The following is a 22,054-nucleotide window of genomic DNA, read 5'->3' as shown; positions in this document are numbered from 1 at the left end:
GTGTCGCTGGTCCAACATGAGTGGTCCGCAATCGAAGATGACAGGGCGACTGTTGTCTGCCACCAGATCTTGTGTGTATCTGTGTGTATCTGGATATGTGTGTGAGGCTGCTTTGCGTGCAGTAATGTCCTCAGCTGAGACACCCCTGGTCTCAGAGACCACGTCTCCCAGATCGTCATCTGTGATTGCTTAGGTTTTCTGCAGCAAAAGCATTTTTTGACTGATTGGATATGATATGTTGACCTTAGTGCATCAGGATTAAAATGTGTTGTAGACATGCTTTCAGGTAATGAGGGACAGATTTTAGAGGAATTTTTTCTTTGGATTTCTTTCTTGTAATTTGTACATGGTTTCCCCGGATCTTCCTAATATTCTCATGTAGTTTATCATCAAGCTGCTTATTTATATTTTTAATAATTTACTCATAAACACTCTCTTTTTATTACTGAACAGTTTTGTAAACTTAAGAAATCACTTTCACAAGGCCTTGGTCACATGCTTGCTTCCTTGATCATTTTTATTCCCAACTACACCGCATACAGATAATTGTGCCCTGAGGTTATGCAAACCTCTCTAAAGAAACAAAATGTCAGTTCTGTTAAAATTAATTGGGCATCTGACCTTGTGTTGGTATGTGGATTTCTGCAGAGTAGTGATGTTTAAATAAAGAAGGAAGGGACAGATCTGTAGGGAGTCGATAATGAGGACTGCTGGGAAGACATGCATTAATTTACAGCATACACACAGTTAGTTGTTTTGGCTGTAAATGTGTTGAAAACTAGTATGATGGTTGCCTCAGAGGGATAAGGATGACATCACGAGGCTTAAGGCAACACCTAATTTACATCGAGGTGATGAATTTTCTTAGTTGTGTAAAACATCACAAAACAAAAAGATAGAAAGTCTCATTCAGTCAGACATGTTTTAGGTTTGCCAATAATGAATAAGTGATAAAACTGCTTTTGTTTAAGTGAGGACAGAAAGTAAGAAAAGCTAAGTTTCTTTTAGTTGTGTGTTTCTCTCATTAATCTGTCAGGATGCAACACATCACCTGGGATCCAAACAAAAAAAAAACAAGTATTTAAATGATTGTTGGATTATGACCACTACTGTATTTCACCAAGATGTACATCAAGTCCTTGTTTTGTTTCGTCCTCTCCTGGTATTATCTTTATTTAGCTTGTAATGAGGGTTTTCCATTATCTTTCATTGCAACTGCATTCTTCAAAGCTGTCCGATGACAGCAAATACTCAAAGGTTTGGATCAATCAGTGTCTTTTTAAGTTAAATTGCTAGCAGTTACTATTTGATGATAGATCCTAATACTTTGTTGATTGGTGAAAATTGGCACTTTACAGTTAGCAAATGCTATATCCAATCATCTGCTTGAATGAATGTTTTGTTTTGTTTTAGTTTTGACTTATGGCTTAACCTTAGCAGTGAGGCAGTGAGGCAACAGTCATGCTTCATACCATAAATACAATAAAACAATTGTGATGAATTTCCCATGACCTGACATTCTAAAATAAAAAACAACTAATTGCTTTCACAAAACACTTTCAAGCCAGGCACAACGCCATCTGCTCATCTTTTTGGTTTATGAAAGGGCTGAGGCGGCACAGGGAGTTGAAGTCAACCTGCTGCTGAGTGAAGGAGTCACAGAGCCAGAATGGTTGATATGTGTGTAAGCTGTCATTGTGGCTCAAGAGTGTCATGTAGTAATGACAGTGTGTATGACCAGCTGACCACAGGATTTAGAAGAGGACATGTCCAACACACAATTAATGTTCAGTGCTCTATATCAACAGTTCTGAGTTATATTCCACACCTCCGTGATGCCAGCTTCAATGTCAGAAAACAGGACCGGCTCAATTGATGCGTTTATGGTTGGCTAGAGGCAGCTTAAAGAGGGGCTCGTCATAGCAGCCATATTGCTGAACTAGTTTGTAAAAAGCCTTTTGACTTCATGCATTAATGAAACCTCCTTTCTTCCTTGTGTCACTGTCTCCTGAGTGTATCAGAGTTGAGCTGTGAGAAACATTGATGTAAAATTAATTGGTCCTAATGAAACACTCCTATCAGTTCAACCGGTTGATAAAGCCAACGATAGTACATATCTCTGAAGAGAGCTACAGAGTTCGATGGAAGAAACCACTGCTGGCTAGGTCTTCAGAGATCCCCCTTGGAGCTCAGGAGAACAGCAGGAGAGGGAGCTGCAGAGGGCAGAGGTTGTACATGCCTTGTGTTTGAAGTCTTCCTTCCCGACTGGAGTGCAGACGTTACCCCAGGCTGGGCTCCTCACAGGGGGTCCTGCCGGAGTGTTACCCAACTGAGCTGGCAGCTGTCAGACGGCTTCTCCTCCCTGCTTATCTATCTTGTCTGTCTCGTCTTTATGTGCCAGTGTTGTGTAACCAAACTCAACACCTGGAGGGATCCTAAATCATCGGACTTGGCACAAACAGGACTTTGCATCTACAAAACCTTAATGAGTCATAGAATTATAGAAAGAGCATTTTTGTCTACATCCAGTTTTAAACAATCATTTTTTATTAAGTAGCAAAAAACTGTTTATGACAATATGATGCATAATACTGTAAGTATTATAGACATGTACACAGCTGTAAAAAAAATTAGAACACATAAAGGTGATTTTCTCACTCCAGGCTTTTGAATCCCATTATGGTGCAGAAGTATAAACCAGAACAGAACATGTCAAAAGTTTGAAAAGACAGGCTACATATTTTCTTGTTATCAAACCGCAGCTGAGTGTAATGATCCAAGAATTTGACTTGCAGGAGTTCTCATCTGTTGCTTCTATTTGCAGAGCTAGTCTGTGAACTCCTCGGGCATAAATGCTGTTTACAAGACATCACTGCGAGTAGTCACTGCAGATTGTCAATTTCAGTTTCGTCTCGAGGTTTTTCTTTCCATAAATGCTTAACAAGTCCTGGACTTCATCGTCCCATCACCACCCTGTTCCCGCCCTGGAGTGAGGACAAAGTGAAGCATCCACAAAGTGATCCATCACTCCTGCCTGTCTGCCCGCATGCCCTCCTCAGGAAACACCTTTCAGGCCAGGAGATTAGAGTATGACTGGAGAGGAGAGGAGTACTGAAAGAATGATGGAGGAGGAAAGAGAAGGGGTAAACGACTGGAGAGGGATGACGAGAAAGGGAGAGACTGGGGCAAAACTGATTAAGTGGGCACACAAAAGATTGATGAGGACAAGGAGTGAGAAGATGGGAGACAGAAATGACTGTCTTTTTTTGCTATTTTTATTTTTTTTTGCTCACAAGAGGAAGAGATGACCCATGGGGGGAAAATAAACATGAACTTGGCCATTAAAGGACGTGTCGATTGCTTTAAGTGGCCCCTTGGAACATTAGTAGGTCTGTAAAAGGCAGACATTATGTGTAACTTAATACACAGACATGGTCATACATGTATACAGTTGTATTTGACAAGCTATATTTATTATATTATGAAAGGTAAAAACAAGAAGAACATGACGTGTATCTGCAGCCTGCAAATTATCTCAAAGATCACACCTAACCTATAATCATAAACCTGATTAAATTCAAATTACGTCTGATAGATTAGTACAGAAAATTATTTCTGCATAGAAGTGAAAGAATAATTCATACAAGTTACAAAACTGCAATTATTTTTCACATTTAGCATTATAGTAGGTAGCTGCACAAAACAAAGAATTGTGTCAAAGTTTGAGACAACCTTCATTTTTGATTTCAGCCTTCTTCTTTATTTAATCCGTATTGTTTAATCAGTATTGGATTTATTGTTTTATTTAAATTTGTGTGGGTTTTTTTGAGCTAAAATCAGTGAAAACTATGATTTAAAAAATTATTTATTAAAGAAAGGTAATCTCCACAAAAATATGGACAGTTTTTAATCATTTTTTTATATATATTTGGAAAAAATTTGAACTTTGAAGTGCAATATTTGTAGTTCCTCTTGATAGAAATATGATCAAAAACATGCAGTTTGGAATTTTCTTTCAGCACTTTCACTTTGTAATGTTAATTTTATAAAATGATCTTCTGTTGTTCAGATGGCAGAGATTTATTTGAACTAGTTTTTGTCTATAATTGTCGCACTGAATTCTTCCTTTTTCTTTTTGTTTATAAGCCTGCCAGGCCTTTGTGATTGTTTAAAGGACGCCGAAGGTGATGGATTCATTATCACATTCATGCTAAGAGGAACAAGATGTTTGGCAGTGGCCTTGCAGCTCTCAGTGCCATTAAGCTCCATGTGTGATTTCCCACACACATACAGATTTGGTGTGGATAAAGTTATCACACCTTTCTTAACTCATCACCTCCGTGGGAGGCATGGGCCAGCCAGCCTGCTACTTACCGCTCTTTGTAGTGTCACAGGCTCATTAACTTAATGCCATTTGATACTGAGGGATGGTCCGCTTTGCTGAAAAGGTCTCCGAGATAAGGACCACGTATTTAAATGAGATCTTTCCCTCTGCCTTACCGTCTCCCGGTGAAAATGTGTGAGATGTGTCACCTGTGAAGATAACCCTTTTTCTGGTGCCCGGTTTGGTTATTGCTCTGCAAAGGTTAATAATCAGACTTTGTTTCATTTTGCAACTTATTTTGCTGTCTCTTGTTTCATAGTCCCGTTCGACTCCACTGCAATATGTTACATTGATATCATTAGAGCTTTGACTTTTACTTCAAAGGCTCCAAAGTCAGCAGCCATTAATATTCCACAATTTGAGCCTCTTGAAAATAATCTGTCTAGTATCAAAATCTGGCAGAAATTTGTGTGAATCTGCCAAATACCCTACTCTTCAAGCCAGTTTGTAACAAAGAAGAAAAACTGGATTGCAACAAAGCAACGCTGACTCTGTCAGTCTTGTTCCACTTTGTTCTACAAACTTGGCATTTTTTCCTGGATTTTAAACAAAAATAAAAAAACCCATCAACTTAATATGTGATGTATGTCTTGTAGTTAAAAATTAATAAAAACTAATCATCACAAAAGTGCTCCAAAAACAAATTATTCTATGATAGTAATTGCAGAAAAATGTGTTTAGTTCAGGGGCATAAAATCAATCACAGGTGTATGTTAAATACAACTACCAATCTGCACAATGAACAGATTTCAAATACACTCCTGTATTGCTTTCCTGAGGTAAGATGGTTAGAATCCGTGGATTGTTTGTTTGTAAAAGTTGTTTTTGATTTCTATTATATGCAGCATATTAGAAACAATAATTTGGAATCTGGTTGCAGGTCCATTTCTGTTCACATTCAGATTCCTCCTAGCTGAAACAAAAATACTGCAAGTGATCGGTTTAAACTTATCTGCGACTGTCAGGCAGAAAAAACAGCATTCTGTCGAGCCTCTTGTGATTTGTGCCTTAAGTGACCCTAACTATTCAGGAGCAGGTAAGTTGTGTGTCGTTAAACATCAGGACCCGTCCTCCCAGGCTTCATACGGAGTTAAAACAATGACCGTAGCGATCGGGGAATGTTTTTCTGTCTGTCTCAGCCCCAACAACCACAAGCATCTCCCTCTCATCTGGACGTGAACGCATTCTCAGACCTCAAACGGCAGACAGTTTGAAACCCTCAAAACATCAGTCACGTCGTGGGTTAACACGAGTTACGACTAAAGTGTCACATACCCCTGCAGTTAAAGTTAACACTCTGTCTGCCCGCGTCAAACAGTATCTTCATAATCCTCTAAAGAAAGTCACAAGTGGCAGCTTGCCTTCTGTTTTATACGCAAATTGAGCCTGGTCCTTTGCATTTAAATAAGATAAGAGTAGATAAAACAAACCACACTGTCAAACATAAATGTGACAGAAAAGTAAAATAGTAGGGACACTCAGTTACTTGAACACAGTCTAGAGATACACAAACATTTCCTGTATGATGTCATAAAAACAAGGAAAAGAGGTGAATTAGTAACTAATTACTGACTATTGATCTTAGCCTGTTAGTTAAACTTTGTACAAAAATATTGAAGACACTGTTCACTTAAGCTTGTGAAATCTCACTAAATAGGAAATGTTCTTCAGATACATTTTGCTGAACTCGACTGGCATGGGTAATCCAGGTAATGTCAGATTGGGGTCGAGAAAATTAGCATTTTAAAGCCACATGCAACTCTTCTCTTCTTCACCTTCTGAAAACTAATTTTACTATAAGAAACCACAGAATTGGTTTCCCAACAGTAATTCTACATCAAACATAATTTAGTCTGCGCTGAAAAAAAGATACCTGTGGGATGTCGTTAAAGACCGATTTGAACTCGTTTTAATTTCAAAACAGAATTTAAAAATTCTAATTTGAACAGCACAACATAAGTTTGTAGTCTTTTATCCATCAATCAACATCTAAATGTGACCTTAGATGCGTATTAAAGTTTCTCTTTTATACCAAATTCATTCCAGTTTTGACAGATGTCTATGGACTTCTTAAATATCATTTACTTGTCTTTTCCACTAAAATGTTGAGTGGGATCTATACACTTTTGTTGATTTTAAAACTTAGTTTATCATGAAGACTGAAGAGAGGAAAAGTTTGTTTTAATCTAAACTGAATGCACTCAAGTGTTTTAGTTAAGTGATGTGATTTAGTGGAGATGCTTTCAATAAAAAGGTTTTGCAGCATAGAAACTGACTAAACATTTTGTTGTAGAGGCCCCATTTTTTCCCCAAAGAAACATCGTCTATATTTTCCAATTATCCTCCATTTTTCCCATAAAAGCAAAACCCATATCCTCTTTTCTCTGTGCTTTTGTTGTCCATTCCCCCCTACACAAACCTCTTCCTTGTGTTCACTGAGTAAACGTGGAACCATGTGAGCTTCAGAAGGACTTTGAAATGAGACATGGTCGGGACATCAGAGGGCTCTAATGCTTTCAAAGAAGCCTGCTTGATTTATAAGAGAACAGGGAGTGGTGGTGTGTGGCGGGGGTGGTTTCTAGAGGCAAACAAGGCCATAAGGTCCTTCATTAGTACCTTGACCCCTGTTTCATGGAACCAACCACAACATAGGTGCAGCCGGAGTAGACGGGGAGAGGAATGAATGGATGGATGGATGGACGTAAGGGGGTCTTTTTGTCTTTGAAAGTCTGTTTTTTGCATTTACACCACAAAAAGGCAGCAGAAATGAGAAACCCTCCCTCAGTCATTTGTCAGTCACATGCTGTGTTGGACTCAAACGTCTGTTTGGTTGTACCTGATCCCTCACTCGGGCCAGCCTCTGCTCCCACTTTTACAATTCTCCTCACTGTTTTACTGTCTGCTATCTAATTAGCCGGGCCTTAATCCCATGTTAGAGCACAGGGCTGTCCTGCTGTTTATTCTCTGTTTGCAATGCTGTAAAAATGTGTGAGGTTGCTCGTAAAGACTTGTCCATAGATAATTAACTGCTCACTCAGTTAGAGGATAAAAGCTTCACTGGCAAATAGTGGATTACAGCTTTGGTGCTGTGCAACTGCAGGAAAGCTAAAACACAGGCAAACTTTCTAACATCTAAATATCTCATTTCAAGAGCTCTTAATCACATTATTTGTCATTTTGCAGAACTTACTTTATTCCCTTTCCAAACCATCTCTTTCCCCAGAAGTAGATCATGTCATGCTGCTTTTATTCTCTGTTTTAGGCTCACCCAGTCACTGTTGATCTGTGTTTTCTTATCACGTCAGCCACTCTCTGTCTGGCCTTGGCTCGCATCGGTGTTTGCTGACAGAATCCATAATATGGCTTTTTCTTCCACAGAAAAGGTTTCCTGTTGTTTCTGAACACTTGGTTACAAGCCCGTTTGCTTCAAGACAACTTGAAAGTGGCATAATGCGAAGATTTTTGAAAGACGTTTTCTGTCTCTAATAAGATTTATGTTCTAGTATTTCTCAATCTGAGATTTGATTATTAAAAACAAGGCTGCTCTAAGGAGTTTTAGCCACCGACATTATCTTTTTGATATAGGCATACTGGAATTTATTGTTTTCAGTAAACATATTTTAAACAAAGTCTGTCTCTGCACTATCAGGAAGCAATGTTGGGTTTTCATAACACTTCAGGGGCTAAGTCGGTGGACTTCAGTCTCCCATCTGACAGTGAGTTGCAAGCCTATTTGTGTCTGTCCACATCTTATAGACTCAAGGAGCATGCTGGTTAATGAAAAACACTTGCTGGTTTTGTGAGAATTCATTGCAAATTATAACAGCGCAAAATGTTTTACAGGCATGTCCCTTGTGTGTGCTAAGTGATTAAATAGCAAAAAGGAGCTAAGGGAGCTACAAGGTGTAAAATGCTGTCTGACTGGGCCTCCTCTTTTCTTACCGGATGTTCTCGTCCTTCAGACACCCAGTCTTGAGCACGCGGATGTGTCTGACACCAAAAAATATGAACGGGTCATGAGATTATTGCATGCAGCTGGTAGCTGTCACTGTAAGCTTAGCCTCACTTTAATGCTCTTAACCCTTTCAAATTCAGCTTTCCTCAGTTGTTTTTAATTGTCTTTTGACAGCTGTAAGTTCTGCAAACCTTCTCACCCTAGATTGTTAATCTTTAAGAGTCAGAGTGCTGTAAATAGGTTCTCAAAATATTTGACAGGGTTGTCAAATGCTCTTTCCAAATAATGTTTTCAGAGCAAATAAACTAAATGCAAAATTCTTTTACGAGTTTGGCTACATTGTGGCAATAAAAATGGGGTAGAAGAAGTAAAAGTTGAGAAAAAAACAAAACATTTAGGAAAGAAGTTGTCTTGGTGATATGTGAGAGAAAATTAAGCAAATATTATTAGGATTTTGGTTTTCAGTTGACATGTTTTGAGGTTTTTTTTTTCATGTCAGAGAATATACACCACACTTCCCTAAAAGCCAAAAGACTTGATTATTTACACATCAATGTTTGTCACATCAGGTAATGTTTTTATGCAAGGCCAAAATGTTTCTTTTTATTCCAAAATTCATCTTTTTATTTGTGAAATTTACTCATTTTTATCTAGCTTTTTTAATCTAAAGTTTAAAAAATCTTTTGAGCACATGACAAGTATCATCTCAAACCTTTTTGGGGGAGAATTTACACCAAAAATCTGACCTGAAGGAAACAAGCAGTCATCCTTATAATAAATGGTTTTATAATTCATGTGAGGAAGAATTACTACTGATGGCTCAGCTGATATATCTGTTCATTTATCCAAAATGTTGTTGATGCATATTAAAGTTTATTTCACTTGGCCAACAATAAAGAAAAATCTAGTAACAATATTTGACAGTCAGATTGACATTCTCATTCAAGAATGATTTGCTTCACTGCAGAATCTCCTCCAAGGTTTTTAATCTGTGCAAATTAACAGAAGAGATTTAGGTCTTGGCTTCCAAGCTGCACTCAGAAAAAAGTTGTTTTCATTTGGTCGTAGACAACAAACTCATTCCTCACATTTGCATCCCCACAAACCACTGTCCTTTAAGCAGGCTGCACGCTTTTAGCACTGAGCAGACAGACTTTGTCATTATAAATTCAACACAGGAAAAATAGTCGGGAAAAGAGCATGCAGAATAATCATGCGCTTGATCTTTGACAAAACCAGAAAAATAGAAATCAGAATGAGATTGGTTGAGCAGAAAGGAGAAATGGGACACCCCCTGGGGCCGATCAATATCTCTGTGCTGATAAGAGAGCGAGTGCCTGAAGGCCGGCTTCTCTTTCCACCGCTTTTTCTGCCTCCCCCAGGGCAATTTGAGTCCAATTGTTCAGGATTATAGAGGCTTCTTCCCCCTGGCATTGAAAGGTTGGTCTCTTCAGGTGGGTGTGAGGTTTGGTGGCATTGCTGTAGAAACCACTGGGGAAACCTGGAGGAAACGGGCATAATGCAGAATAAAGTGTGAAAGCTCCTCAGATGAGAAGCCAAACGTCTTCAGCTACAGAATAGAAGTCCAGTTGATTTTGTTTTTAACCTTTTTTGGATTTATGTCCTGGATGACTGAGAATCTACATCAGCAACATGAAAAGAACCTCTCAAAGTTTGGTAATCATGAAACACTTATGATGATGAAATGATGAAGTCGGTGAAACAACATTATTGGCTACTTGTGTCTTTTTTTAGATAATGGTATGAATCATAACAAAGTATTCCACCCTGACTATTTCGTCTCAAATGTTGTGTCTGTACGATGGGAGGTTTGTCCGTGAAAATTCAAACAGTCATTTTTGGGAAGTATTTCACTTCAGATATTGGTCAAGTTGGTGATTCACTGACAGTGAAGCTGTTCTCCTCTCACCCGGTATCATCTCAGGCTCTAGCCCCGTCACTAATGCATTCCTCATGCACTTTATCTCATCTCAGGCACTTTTTCGTCATCTGTCATGGAATAAGTTGGCAATATGGAAAATAGTTACTTACTCATAGCTACTTCTCCCTCTTACTTCCTGTTTTTTTTCCCCTCAATAAAATTGGTCTACCTTTATTTTTAATGTAAAGCACATTTAAAACAACCAGAATCAACTAAAGTGCTGTACACACACACATATTCAAACTGGTTAAGTAAAACCAGAAAAGCATTTTTTATAATCTTAAAGGAAGTCATTGCCTCTGTCCTTGATGGAAAATGCAAGTGTACTTTCTCTTCTTGGTCAAAGAATGTGTCATCTTAAGTGTTGAGTCACTCTTGACCTCGATTACTTAATTGCGTGAAGGGAAAGTACTTATATGACAGCAGCAAAGTTTCTCTCAAAATAGTCACAGAGTTGCAGCAGGGGTCTTTAAGCCCTGTTGAAGCTTTCTCGTTTCAGCTTCCTTAAGTTTTAGAGCTCTACAGCTGTATTTTGACACCTTCATGGGAGCTCTTCTGTGACAGCAAACATCTGAGACTGCAGCCCTGAATGTCTAGGTTTAAAGGCCACAATGATGATAAGAAAAAATAAAGAAAGAATTAAAATACTGATCAAAATCTACATTGGAGTATGTGGGCTGAGGTTGGCAACAAAATAATATGCGCAGCTCTAGGATACAGTTTTGCAATCTGAGCACATGGCTCACAAAATTGTAATTTTAACTCACCAACTAATCTCTAACAGTCACAGCCCAGTGAGATACTACCCTAAGGCAACAAATCTACTCTTAAAATGTTATTTAATGCCTTTTAGCATGAACAGTTTATGTAGGGAAATTTATATTTCCAAACAAATGCACTAACTATCACTTCTGATGGATTTATTTAAACTTAAAGCCAGATATTAATGGAATGTAAATGTGTACTCATTGCTAATTACTGCTTATAACTGCCCAGTGATCAATACTTTACTTTATATTTGATTTTCTGTGATCAGGATGTGACGTTATCACATAAAAACTAACCAAGCCCAGTTACTGGGTTTCCCAACAAAGTTCTATTGAGCCAAAGTGCTGTACAATATTACCACAGAGGCTGTCTGTATCTGCTTATTCTCTGAGATCTATTGCTGACAAGGCAGAAGTATGGTACGCTGAGGTGCTTTTGCCCCTCGCCCTCTGCCCATGTGTTTTGTATTACACCCTAGGAGGTGCCATGCTCAGCAGCTCAGTGGTGGGAGGGGATAAAACACTCCTCGTCGGTCCAAATGACGCATGACATGGCATTGCGCCCCGGGCCCTTATTTATGGCTTCCCATGTCAACAAAGACTTGCTCCCTTGGGCGAGCCCCACAGCCGTTACCCCTCTAACTAAAGTCTTCAGTGCTCAAATCATGCCTTAGAGACACACAAACAAAAAGACACTTAACATTGTAGAAATTATGATCATCATAGTGTTGAGGCAGGCAGCACGGCAGAGCAGTGGTTAGCTCTGTCGCCTCACTTCAAGAACAATGCAGGTTCGCTTGCTGACCTTTCTGTGGAGAGTTTACATGTTCTCCCTGTCCACGCATATTAAATTAACTGGTCAGTCTAAATTGTCCCTAGGTGTAAATGGTTGTTTGTCTTGTTTGTCCCTATGTGGGCCTGAGATGGACCTGAGACCTGCCCAGGCTGTACCTCGCCTGTTTCACAATAACTGCTGGAGATCGGCACCAGGTTCCCCGCAACCCGGAAAAGAAGTAGGGTAAAGAGGATGGATGGATAGATGGATGGTTCTAAGTCATGCACACGTGACAGAGATTTACAAAGGAATCTAACTGAATTCCTCATGGTTTATTTAGCTGCTATAACTTTTGGAACTGCCACACTCTTGCACAAGAGACATCCCGGCAAAGATCAAGTGCTACTTCAGAGGAATTAACGTCATGTCAGGCTACAGCTCGGCCTCTGCCAAGCACACACTGCCTCTTTATCCATGCCTCTGATGTGGAAGAGGATGTGAAATCTTGAGAGAAAGTGAAGAACGATTTGGTGTGAGGATCTGAATACATTTTCTCTGTAGTTACCCAAGAATCCATGTACATATCACACCGCATTAACAAATGGATGCATACACTGCCTGTACTCATGCACACACAGGTGTTCTCCACAAGCTGTCCGGGAATGTTCCAGTGATCCCGGTCCAGGGTTTTGATGTGGGCAGAGGGGAAAGGAAAGAATTTAGAGGAAACGAAAGCCAAGTGATGAGAAAAGATCACTGACTGGCAGATGGTATAAAAGAAGGGAAAATCTGCAGTACATTTCTGAAAAGAAAATAAAAGAAAAAGTTTATGGCATGGTAGTAACAGGGTTAACACTGCACAAAAAAATGGCTGGGATTTTCTCTTCCCTGGTATCTCATATTACGTTCAGCTTTGAGGAGTAAGCACTAAAGAGAGAGTTCTGTCAAGGGATCATGTGGCCTTTTGATAACAGGACAAGCCCTTTCCAGAATAATATATCCAGCCTCAGAACTTCTCCAACAACAAGGTGCTCATTTTTCCAATTTCCCAAGTTCAGCCCAATAAACGCCCTGTTTGAAATCCACGCTGGTCATTGTTTAGTCTGGTGAATGTCCTTAGATCATCCTCATCAGCAGCTGTGCTGCATCCCCTTCATGTTCCTGATTCCCAGCAGTTCAGAACCAGGCATCTCAACATTAATCAAAATCTTTTTAACACCACTAAAATCTGATGATGAGCGTTTTTAGGCAAGAAATACAACTGAACAATCACAAGCAAGCATTTTGAGTATTTGTTCATTCAGCTTCTTACTGGAAATGTTTTTGAAAGATTTTGTATTCTAAGTACTGAAGTTGTAATTGGAATTAGTGAACTGTTTCTGTTTATGGAAATGATGAGTGCCCCACTGTAAAGCCACACTAAAGATGGATTTTACACAAAAAATAAGTTTTATATGAACTTGTATATGTGGCAGCTATAATATGGACCATACCATATCTCTGTTAATTTAGCAACAGTGAAACTTGAGTCATAACACCACACACAACTTGAACTTTTTTATTAATTTTTGCACATGTGCCCACTTTATTGCATTAGTGCATTCTCTGTGCAGCTCTCGAGTTCTAATCAAATTGCCAGAAATTACTAGAATAAACTTTAAGAACCAAAGTATTCCCTTTCACTTAAGTCTTACTCCCTTGGATGATGTGACATCCAAACACATGACTCAAACTATGACGTAGGATCAAAGCACAGATGGGAGGCTACCACTGATGTTCTTGGCCTGGATTTAAGATTGGGAAAGGTTTTGATAATTCTCCCTGGACTGCTCAGAGCCAGAAAATGGCTCTAGCAATCTAGAGCTGCTCAATGAAGACTAAACTACAACTGTGTATTTGTCTTATTGAATACAATAGGTGGGATCTAAAAAGCCATCAATAGTTTGATCTGGTTCCAAACTGTGCAGGTTCAAGATCTTTGGTGATAAATTAAAAAAACAAACACATAAACCTTCCTGCATAGTACATGAAAAGAGCTGGTTTCAAGTAAGAAAGAATAAGTGACATGGTAGTGATCTCCTTGAAACTTTCCTAGTCAGAACATAAAGCATCAAAGATCGAAGGACTAAATGTTTGCATGGTGTCATTCTTGCATTGTTCCCCAACATGTTCTCTTGGCTTCCCCAGAACCCAGTAGTCCAGCAGTGAGAGCTGATAGAGAGGTCTGATTTGTCAGGGTCAATGTGATCCAATGATCCATCATATCTGTCAGGCCGAAGCTACAGACTCCTGTGGGACTGGGTCTTTGTTTGGATTTGCTGCTGATGGAAGTGAAGCCTTTGTCAAGGAAACCATTAGGAGCACAGCAGGCCCAGAAAAATGAGCCAAGCTTGTCACTCCACATGGGAGCTCAGCCTTAGTTGCAGATCACTCTAAGACCTGTCACAGTTGACCACCGTTTATCCAAGCCTTTGAACTATGGACAACCAAATGGATAGATGGAAGAGCTCGTGTATGAGGTTTGATATGAGCCTTAGATTAATGGTAAGTGTTGAATTGTTATCTGATGTAGGGACATTGAAAGGGGTTAGGTGAACAAAAAGCAATTAGGGCTTTGCTGGTTGGGGTATGGTACCAGAGGTGCCAACAAGAGGACAAAATTATTGTGACTGAGGCAGTGCTTGCATAATGAATCAGTAGTCAAAGACAGTGTAGAAGGAGCTAATCAGAAACAAAACCTAAATGAGAAGACAAACTAAACCACTTGTTAATACTGTTATTATTTTGTACATTGCAACAATTTTTTTCATTTTTAACTTTAATGTTAGTTGGCATACACTCTCTCAGCAGACAAATGAACACCTCAAGCAACTGTAAAAGCATTTTTCAAACACCATGTTTTATCTTCTCCATTCTGTAGTAGATTTGCTGTTGTGTTTGGGATTTTTGTCCTGTCCAAGCTACAGCTGTTGAACAAATGGAATCGCATTTGACTCTTGAGTGCTTTATCATACAAATGAGTTTATGGCTACAAATATTGGCACTTTGGTCTTAGTCTTGTGTTTTTTTAGATGCAGCTAGCCATACTTTTTCAGTGTTTTTTTATTACACAACAGTGAACTTCAATAGTAAGCATGTGAAATGAAGCCTGTAGAGGCTAAGTTATAGCTCGTTGGGGTTTTTTGTATTTTCTCTAAGTGTTTCAAGGTCTGACTTGAATGTGACTTTGCAAGAAGATCCACTTCTAAGAAGAGTGACAATTGCCATAAACTTTTGAAGGACAGTTAAAAAACTTTGAGTGAATACACCTGAAGAGGAGCTGAGCCTGTCTTTGTCAGCGTTTGAGTGATCAATCTACAACTTCACACTTCAGTCCGATAAATGAAGCTAATATGCTGACAAGCTGTTTGTCAGATGTGCTTTCAAAAATCAAGAATTTTACATGATATCTCACCAGAAACTATGCAGCACTTGGGTGTCGTTGTCATCATTGAGCGATCTAGGTTGTTTTTAGGTTAGTTTTATCACATTTCATGTGTAAGTGGTGCGCTCAGTTCACTTGGTCACAGAATTCTGGGCAGTATGCCGTCAGCCACAAAGAGACCTGGAGAATCATTCCAGTTCGGTGCAGATAAGAAAAAACTGACATCACACCGGCCTCAAGATCAAGAAATTGTTGTGTCACTATCAGACATCCTGGTCAGATGACTGCAGAGCTTCAGAAATCCCCTCTATTCTGCACTTTTTGGCATTATAACAGGTGAAGCAACAACTTAGCATCTAAACTACCAGCAACTATTGACCAAGATGTGGTACGAACATTTTGACTTACCTCTATAGCACCTTTGTCATTTATTATTCTCTAGAATAATTAATCCCTAAGAGGTTAATAAAACCATTTAATGGGGAAAAAAATCACTTTTTCTGTTTTAGGTTTGAAATTCCAACAGTGTCAATGGCAAAGATGGAGCACCTCCACCTTGCTGATCCTGCCCTCAAACTATTATCCTTTATTTAACCAGGCAAAAAAAGCCTAACATGCATGTTTTTAGACTGTAAGAGGAAATCTAAGTGCTTGGAGAAAACCCACACAAACACAAGGAGAACATGCAAACTCCACACAGAAAGACCCCAGGTCCAACCCAGGACCTTCTTGCTGTGAGGCAACAGTGCTAACCACTAAGCCGTCGTGCTGCCTAAATGCTCACAACAGCATAGATGCATCAATGTAGTGGTAACCTCTATATCATGTTAGTAAAATAAGGATTTCACAGATTTCCTACAGATAGGCCCAGTGTTTGTGTAGGTTCTGCATCCTTCACAGAGCTGCTGGGCCCTTATACCTGCCTGCCTGTCGTATATCAGCAGCGCTGCCACTGTCAAGTCCCTGATTTATGGCTGTTTATCTGCAGCCCCTAACCCACCACCTCTTTCCCCCCCTAACTCCAACAGATGGTCTCTGGCTATTTACTCAGGGAGAAAAAAACTTTCAAACTGATTGAATAAATACAACAAACAAAAAGTTTATGGGGAAAGGTGTTTGTGACTTCAATGTATTTGTTACGGGAAAAAAACTGTAAGTCTGCCTTTGTTGTTTATTGAGTGTGATGTTAATTAAATGCTGCAGTTTAAACTGCTTTCATATGTATGAGCAACCATGACCTGCTTTAGCATACATTGTTTTAAAAAATCAGCTGTTACATCAAGAGTCCAGGCATTTGATTTATGATTATTAACATGTAATTGTGGAAACATTCCTTCATCTGTCATGTTCTGCAGGGTTGTCGCCTTAAATCTCTTCTAGTATATTCAGCCTGTAAATCTCAGCAGTGTCAAAGCTTCACAGAAACTCACACATTGCACCATAAATCGTATGTTAGTCTTAGTGGGGCTTCATTTGATTTCTTGGCCTCTGGAGAAAGGCCTTAAGTAGTACCCTGACAGTATCAGTTTTTCAGATCAGCCCAGCTAATATTGTTGTAGATGTTTTCAGTACCTTTAAGTATCAGCTTTTTTTTTTAACTTTTTCTTCATTTGATGGATACAAACCAGGTTTTGACCCTTGCATCTGTCGGTCATATATTCTGATTCCTGGTTTCTATTTTTCCTGATAATAGATTTTAACATTCTCCGGCACATATCGCATTCCATATAGACATTAACGCGGCGTGTAGTGGAATATATCTTTACGCAGGTGTGTGGCTTAAATAATAAAAAGTATTCATGGAGACATCTCTGTGTGTCAGACAAAACGTCTCCCTGTCTGACACCTTTGTCAGGAATACAGTTCATTTATCTGGGTCGTGGTAACTTATAGTGTGTAACTAACAAGAATAAAGTACAGAAGGTTGTTGGTGAGTTTTATAATGAAATCAACTCGTCCGGTCGTCACTTCTCACTTACTGACGGAGCAGAGCCACTTGTAGCTTATCTCAAAACTAATTAACCAGTAATGAAATGTAATGGATCCTGGCTAGTATCATTTACACCAGATGTCTATATAATTTTAAATTTCTGGGGGGGGGGGTTCTGCTTTTGTTCAAGCAGTAAGTAAAAATATTTGTCTAAAATTTTGTTGATTACATCCCTGTCCACACTAACACAGATATTTTGCAAAACAAACATTTTCTGCTACATATACACCTCTTATCCACATTCTTATGATGTTTTTGGTGAGAAAAGCCGAGATTTTTAAAAAGGAGATTTAAGTAAATAAACGGTTATAGGATAAAAGCCTACTCTGTGCATGCTCACTTTTTGTTTGTGCTTTAAAATTCTCAACAACAATAATGTCATATTTACCACTTTAAGATTAAAAAAAAGCTGGATAGAACTTCCCTGCCTCCTTTTTGTTGTTTGAAATTGAAGCCAAACTGTCCGGTTTATGGGCGCTGCCATGTTTTCACTTTGGAGCCAAAGTCTGCGCACTCAGGACGTGAGGCTGAAAGTCCTGTCCACTCCCTCACACAAACCTGGTGCTTTTTTATGCAGCAAATAACTAATTACAACAAATATTTTGTTTGTTTGTTTGTTTTAAAATCAATATCCTATTCAAGTTCACTGTAATTCACACCATACTGGTGGATCACATAATGATTATTGCATAATGTAGTTGTTTTTAACAAAAACAAACAAGCTGTTTTCATTCCCATCGATTACTTCTTACTGAAAACCAACCAGGTTTGTTGTTTTTTTTTACGTTTTAAAAAGACTCTAATAGCAACAACAGTTGTTTTTGTTTTGAATAACTAGATTTGTTAACCAGGATACTAATGGGGACTTCCTCTGAGCAGGCTTCTAACCATGTGAGTGAAGTTAATTGATTGGAAGACTAGTTAGTTAATTGATTGGAAGACTAAAACCCATTTACCTTTGAGCTTTTTCAGACCTTGTAGGTAACATTACATTTACATATTTATTGTCTTTTAAAGTGACAGCACATCCTCATTTAGACAAAAACAATTTTTATGTCAGCATTCCTATGGAATACAGTTGTGATTGAATAGTATATCAAGTAAAATATAATGCAAAAGCTCCAAGTTTTCTACTGTGATAATTCCATGATAATTCGTGTTTAGTAAACACACCCTGTGAGACTGTATGTTGGTCTATCAGCAGCGTTAAACGCAGCTGATAACGCTGCTTTTCTTTCATGTTTTAACTCGCTGCACAGGTTATCTACGCAGAGCAAGATCTAGTGGTTGAAGATCGCCGTTACGCCATCTGCCCACATTTACGCAGACGTCATATACATCTGGAAAAAATCTTTGGAGTGGAAGTGTGTTATGATTGAAAAAGCAAAGAGATTAGGATAACAGAACAGCTCCGCTTGGCAAACTTAAAACTCCACTTTTAAGTGTTTGTTCGTGATTTTTTTCTGCACTGTGGTTCACGGGAACATTGAGTTCTTCTAAGATTTAATCTCTCTGTACAAATGGTAATAAGAACTTTTGCAATGGCTTGTTTTTGCCAAGTTTGTTACTGTTATTGTCTTCCTGAATTCCCTTTAATATTTACCTATGTTTACGCTAAACTTCCTTCGCATGTCTCGGTTTACTATATTATGAAAGCAGAATTGACCCTTCTAATGTCACCAACAGCTCCTCTGTTTTGCACAAACAATCAGGGACTAAGTTGAAAGAAAATGACATCATGGCTTGAACATATAGCTTGTAGGTTTTAATGGCAAAACAATGGAGTAATGAGCGTTGCTGGTAGCAATTATGTCCTAAATATGTAAGACGTAACAAATTCTACGCTAAATTTCCTTCAATATGTGAGGTTGAGAAATGTAATTTTACGCTAAAAGTTTCCCCTTTTTTACCACAAATTGAGCATAATTAAGTCATTATACAATTAACAACACAAATGTTACATGCGCACATGTTTATCCTCAAAGTTATTTAACGTGGGGTTTTTGGGGGGGGCTGCGTGGTTGGGTATAAGTCGTGTGTTTGAAAGTATTTCAGGCCTGCTGCTTTGAGTTTCGCTGTGGTCACCCTGAACACAGATGTCACTCAGGAAAATGTGGAGCAGCCAAAACATAAAGTGGAAATGTTAACCCAATAACGCTAGATAAACAGTCGGAGGAGTGAAGCCAAAGACAACAGAGAGTGAAGGGAAAGTGTCCTGCTGGCATCAGGTTTCCCAGAGTAAGTGTTATTTGAAAAGCAGCTGAAGGGTGACACTCACTCTCCTCCCACCCAGTTTCGCACTTTCCCTCCCTCCTCGCTCACATGACCATCTGTTGTTCGCTCTTTTTCTGTTTCAGGCTGCTCTAAGTGCCTTGAAACAGCTGTCGGAGCAGGGACTGGACCCAGTAGATGGCCCCATTAAGGTACAGTAAGACGATGACGGCGCCAAACTCCACGATCACTCGTAGTTGAGCCAGTGAGGGAGGATGGATGCGACTGAGGAGTAAAGATATGCGTTTGTGTCAATCTAGCAGAGCGCAAATCCTCAGCGTTTCAGGCCGGTCTATCATCAACTTCCTTCCCGCCCACATGCAAATCCATCACTTCCGCTTGACGTTTTTCTTAATGGGAAAGCAACAGTGGGCATATACACATACATACACTTCAACACTGTGCTCCTGTCAGTGGTGCACAATTTACGTGATTGTTGTCTCTGCTGAGGCTCAGTCTTAGCAGACAAGGGTTTTCTTAATAAGCTGGTCCCCTGTCTCCCAGGAAGGAAGTAGGAGAGACGACAGTGATGAATACAGTAGGAAAGTCTGACTAATGTGTGTGTGTGTTTGAGGGCTGTTAAACCAGGGAGGAAGTTGTCAAGTGGCCTAGAAAGATGCCTCAAAGAGGAAAACTGTAAGCTTCATTTATGTTCTGAACAAAAACAAGGGGACAATTCCACTTTTACTTGAATCATTGATTTTTCACTCCGGTCTTTTCTTTATAGTCTTAAAGCCCATTAATTACCCATATCATACTTGATTGTTTGAATTCAGATTCAAACAGACAAGAAACCAGACCATTTTTAGAATAAAATAAAACTCCAAACGTAGAGACTCTCCTTCTCATCCCATCTCACACGATTCTGTCATTTCAGTTGTTTCTTATAAAACACAAAGCAACTTATCAGTTACTGTGAAGCAGATTAAGGTCAAGAGCATGCTAAGTGTCTTGAGTCATAGTTTCAGCTCTTGTAGTTTCTCTGGAAGTTTTTCCGTTTGCAGGAATCAATCACTGAAGCCTGAGTGAATCCCAGTAACTTCTCAAGGAACACAAAACAAATTACCGTACCCACCAAGGGAGGGATTATTTGCAACATTGCTCACCCCCCCCGCTCCACACCTTACTCTGCTTTATTTGTCTTTTCAGACCGCTGAACCATGTGGGAGGGAGGACGGACATTAAACAGACTAACTCAGGCACCACCACTCAGGTCTGCAAGGATTCAAAGGCTGTCGTCAAGGAGCTGACAACCCCAGACCCCTTCAACGAAACTGACCCAACTCCCTCATATCCTACAACCCAAAATATCCCAAACCAGCCAAACCCTCCCCCCCTCCTATCCCCAACCTTACCCTTACCCCACGATTGCCACTGTATCCTGCAAAACCTGTAAACATGCAATAGGGTGGATGTGCACCAAGAAATGACCGACTAAAACACCCTTACCTGAGTCTATGTGAAGACAACGCTATCTTAACACGTTTATTGATCATTTCAGTCAAAATTTAGACAAAATGAATACGCAAAATACAAACACAGGAGATGATTGCATGGTAATGTTTGAAATCAAGGGAAGTCCAAAGCGATTCACTATGTAAGACAGTTTTCCCTTTGGAAAAATGTTGGTATGGTTAAAACAAATCTGTACGTCATGCCATTGAATTACAAAAGAAACCTTTAAGGGGAGAAACCAACTTACGTACCGTAGCTTTTTTTTTTCCCCCCCAAGGTATTATGTTACCTTTTTTTTGTTGTTATTTTATTAATCTAACAATGCTTGAGTACTGTATTTAAAATTAACCAATGCCAGTGCTGTGAAAGTTGTAGTTGTTGTCTTCATATATAGTCACCCAGCTTACCTTGTATGCTGACAAAAAAAAGAGAAAACAGTTCATCTATCTATATGGATGTGTACAACTTTGCAAGAATATATATAAAAAAAAAAACACTAAAATTTTTTTATGTGAACAAAAAGGACAAAACTGGTGTTAGCATTAATTATTAGAAGTGTTGCCCACCCAGAAGGGACGGTTAGACCAACCTTTCCTTCATTCGGGGGTCTACCCGTCCCATTTTAACATGACCTCACACTGGCAGATCATCACTGGAGCATTGCCTGAACAACAGCGAAGGCAAAGGGGGGCCACCACAGTTGTTCTTTTTACCTACAAAGAGGCCAGTTTCGAATTGACAGCGACTCGACGTTTGTGCACATCCCCTAATGCCAGTAAGCGTTTTTCTGTAGAGTCAGAGAGTTAAGCACAGACTGCATGTTCTCCAGTGATAGAGATGTTCTCATCATTCCGGTGATTTTGTGTCAGTGGATCATCCCCCCCCCCCTTTCTACCCCTCCAGCAGTTTTGTCGATCACATCTACACCCATTGTGTGTTGTTATATTGACTTGCCAAGGCATCAACTGGGTGCTTTTAATGCCTGCAGTTCTGAAGTGCACCTTTGGATTGGAGAGAGCCTGTAACCGAACTGCAGACTCCCGCCGCTAAAACGCCACTTTGGATCACTTTGTCCACTGACATTGAGGATG

The 22,054-nt window shown here is 39.4% G+C and overlaps 1 protein-coding gene across 2 annotated transcripts in view; it reads left to right on the top strand.

The window, feature by feature from the left end:
• The window catches only part of stau2 (staufen double-stranded RNA binding protein 2), a 70,917-nt gene extending 49,382 nt beyond the window's left edge, over nt 1-21,535 (top strand). For both annotated transcript variants that reach the window (XM_017406686.3, XM_025003842.2), the window contains exons 14-15: nt 19,595-19,660; nt 20,658-21,535. In XM_017406686.3, coding sequence (XP_017262175.1) covers nt 19,595-19,660; nt 20,658-20,693 — 102 coding nt within the window. In that variant the 3' untranslated portion in view covers nt 20,694-21,535. The remainder of the gene's footprint in view (nt 1-19,594; nt 19,661-20,657) is intronic.
• The last annotated feature ends 519 nt before the right edge of the window (nt 21,536-22,054 follow it).

This window comes from Kryptolebias marmoratus, linkage group LG21 (genome assembly GCF_001649575.2).
Source record: "Kryptolebias marmoratus isolate JLee-2015 linkage group LG21, ASM164957v2, whole genome shotgun sequence".
Classification (NCBI taxonomy): Eukaryota; Metazoa; Chordata; class Actinopteri; order Cyprinodontiformes; family Rivulidae; genus Kryptolebias; species Kryptolebias marmoratus.
This window is presented reverse-complemented; position numbering and strand designations above follow the sequence as displayed.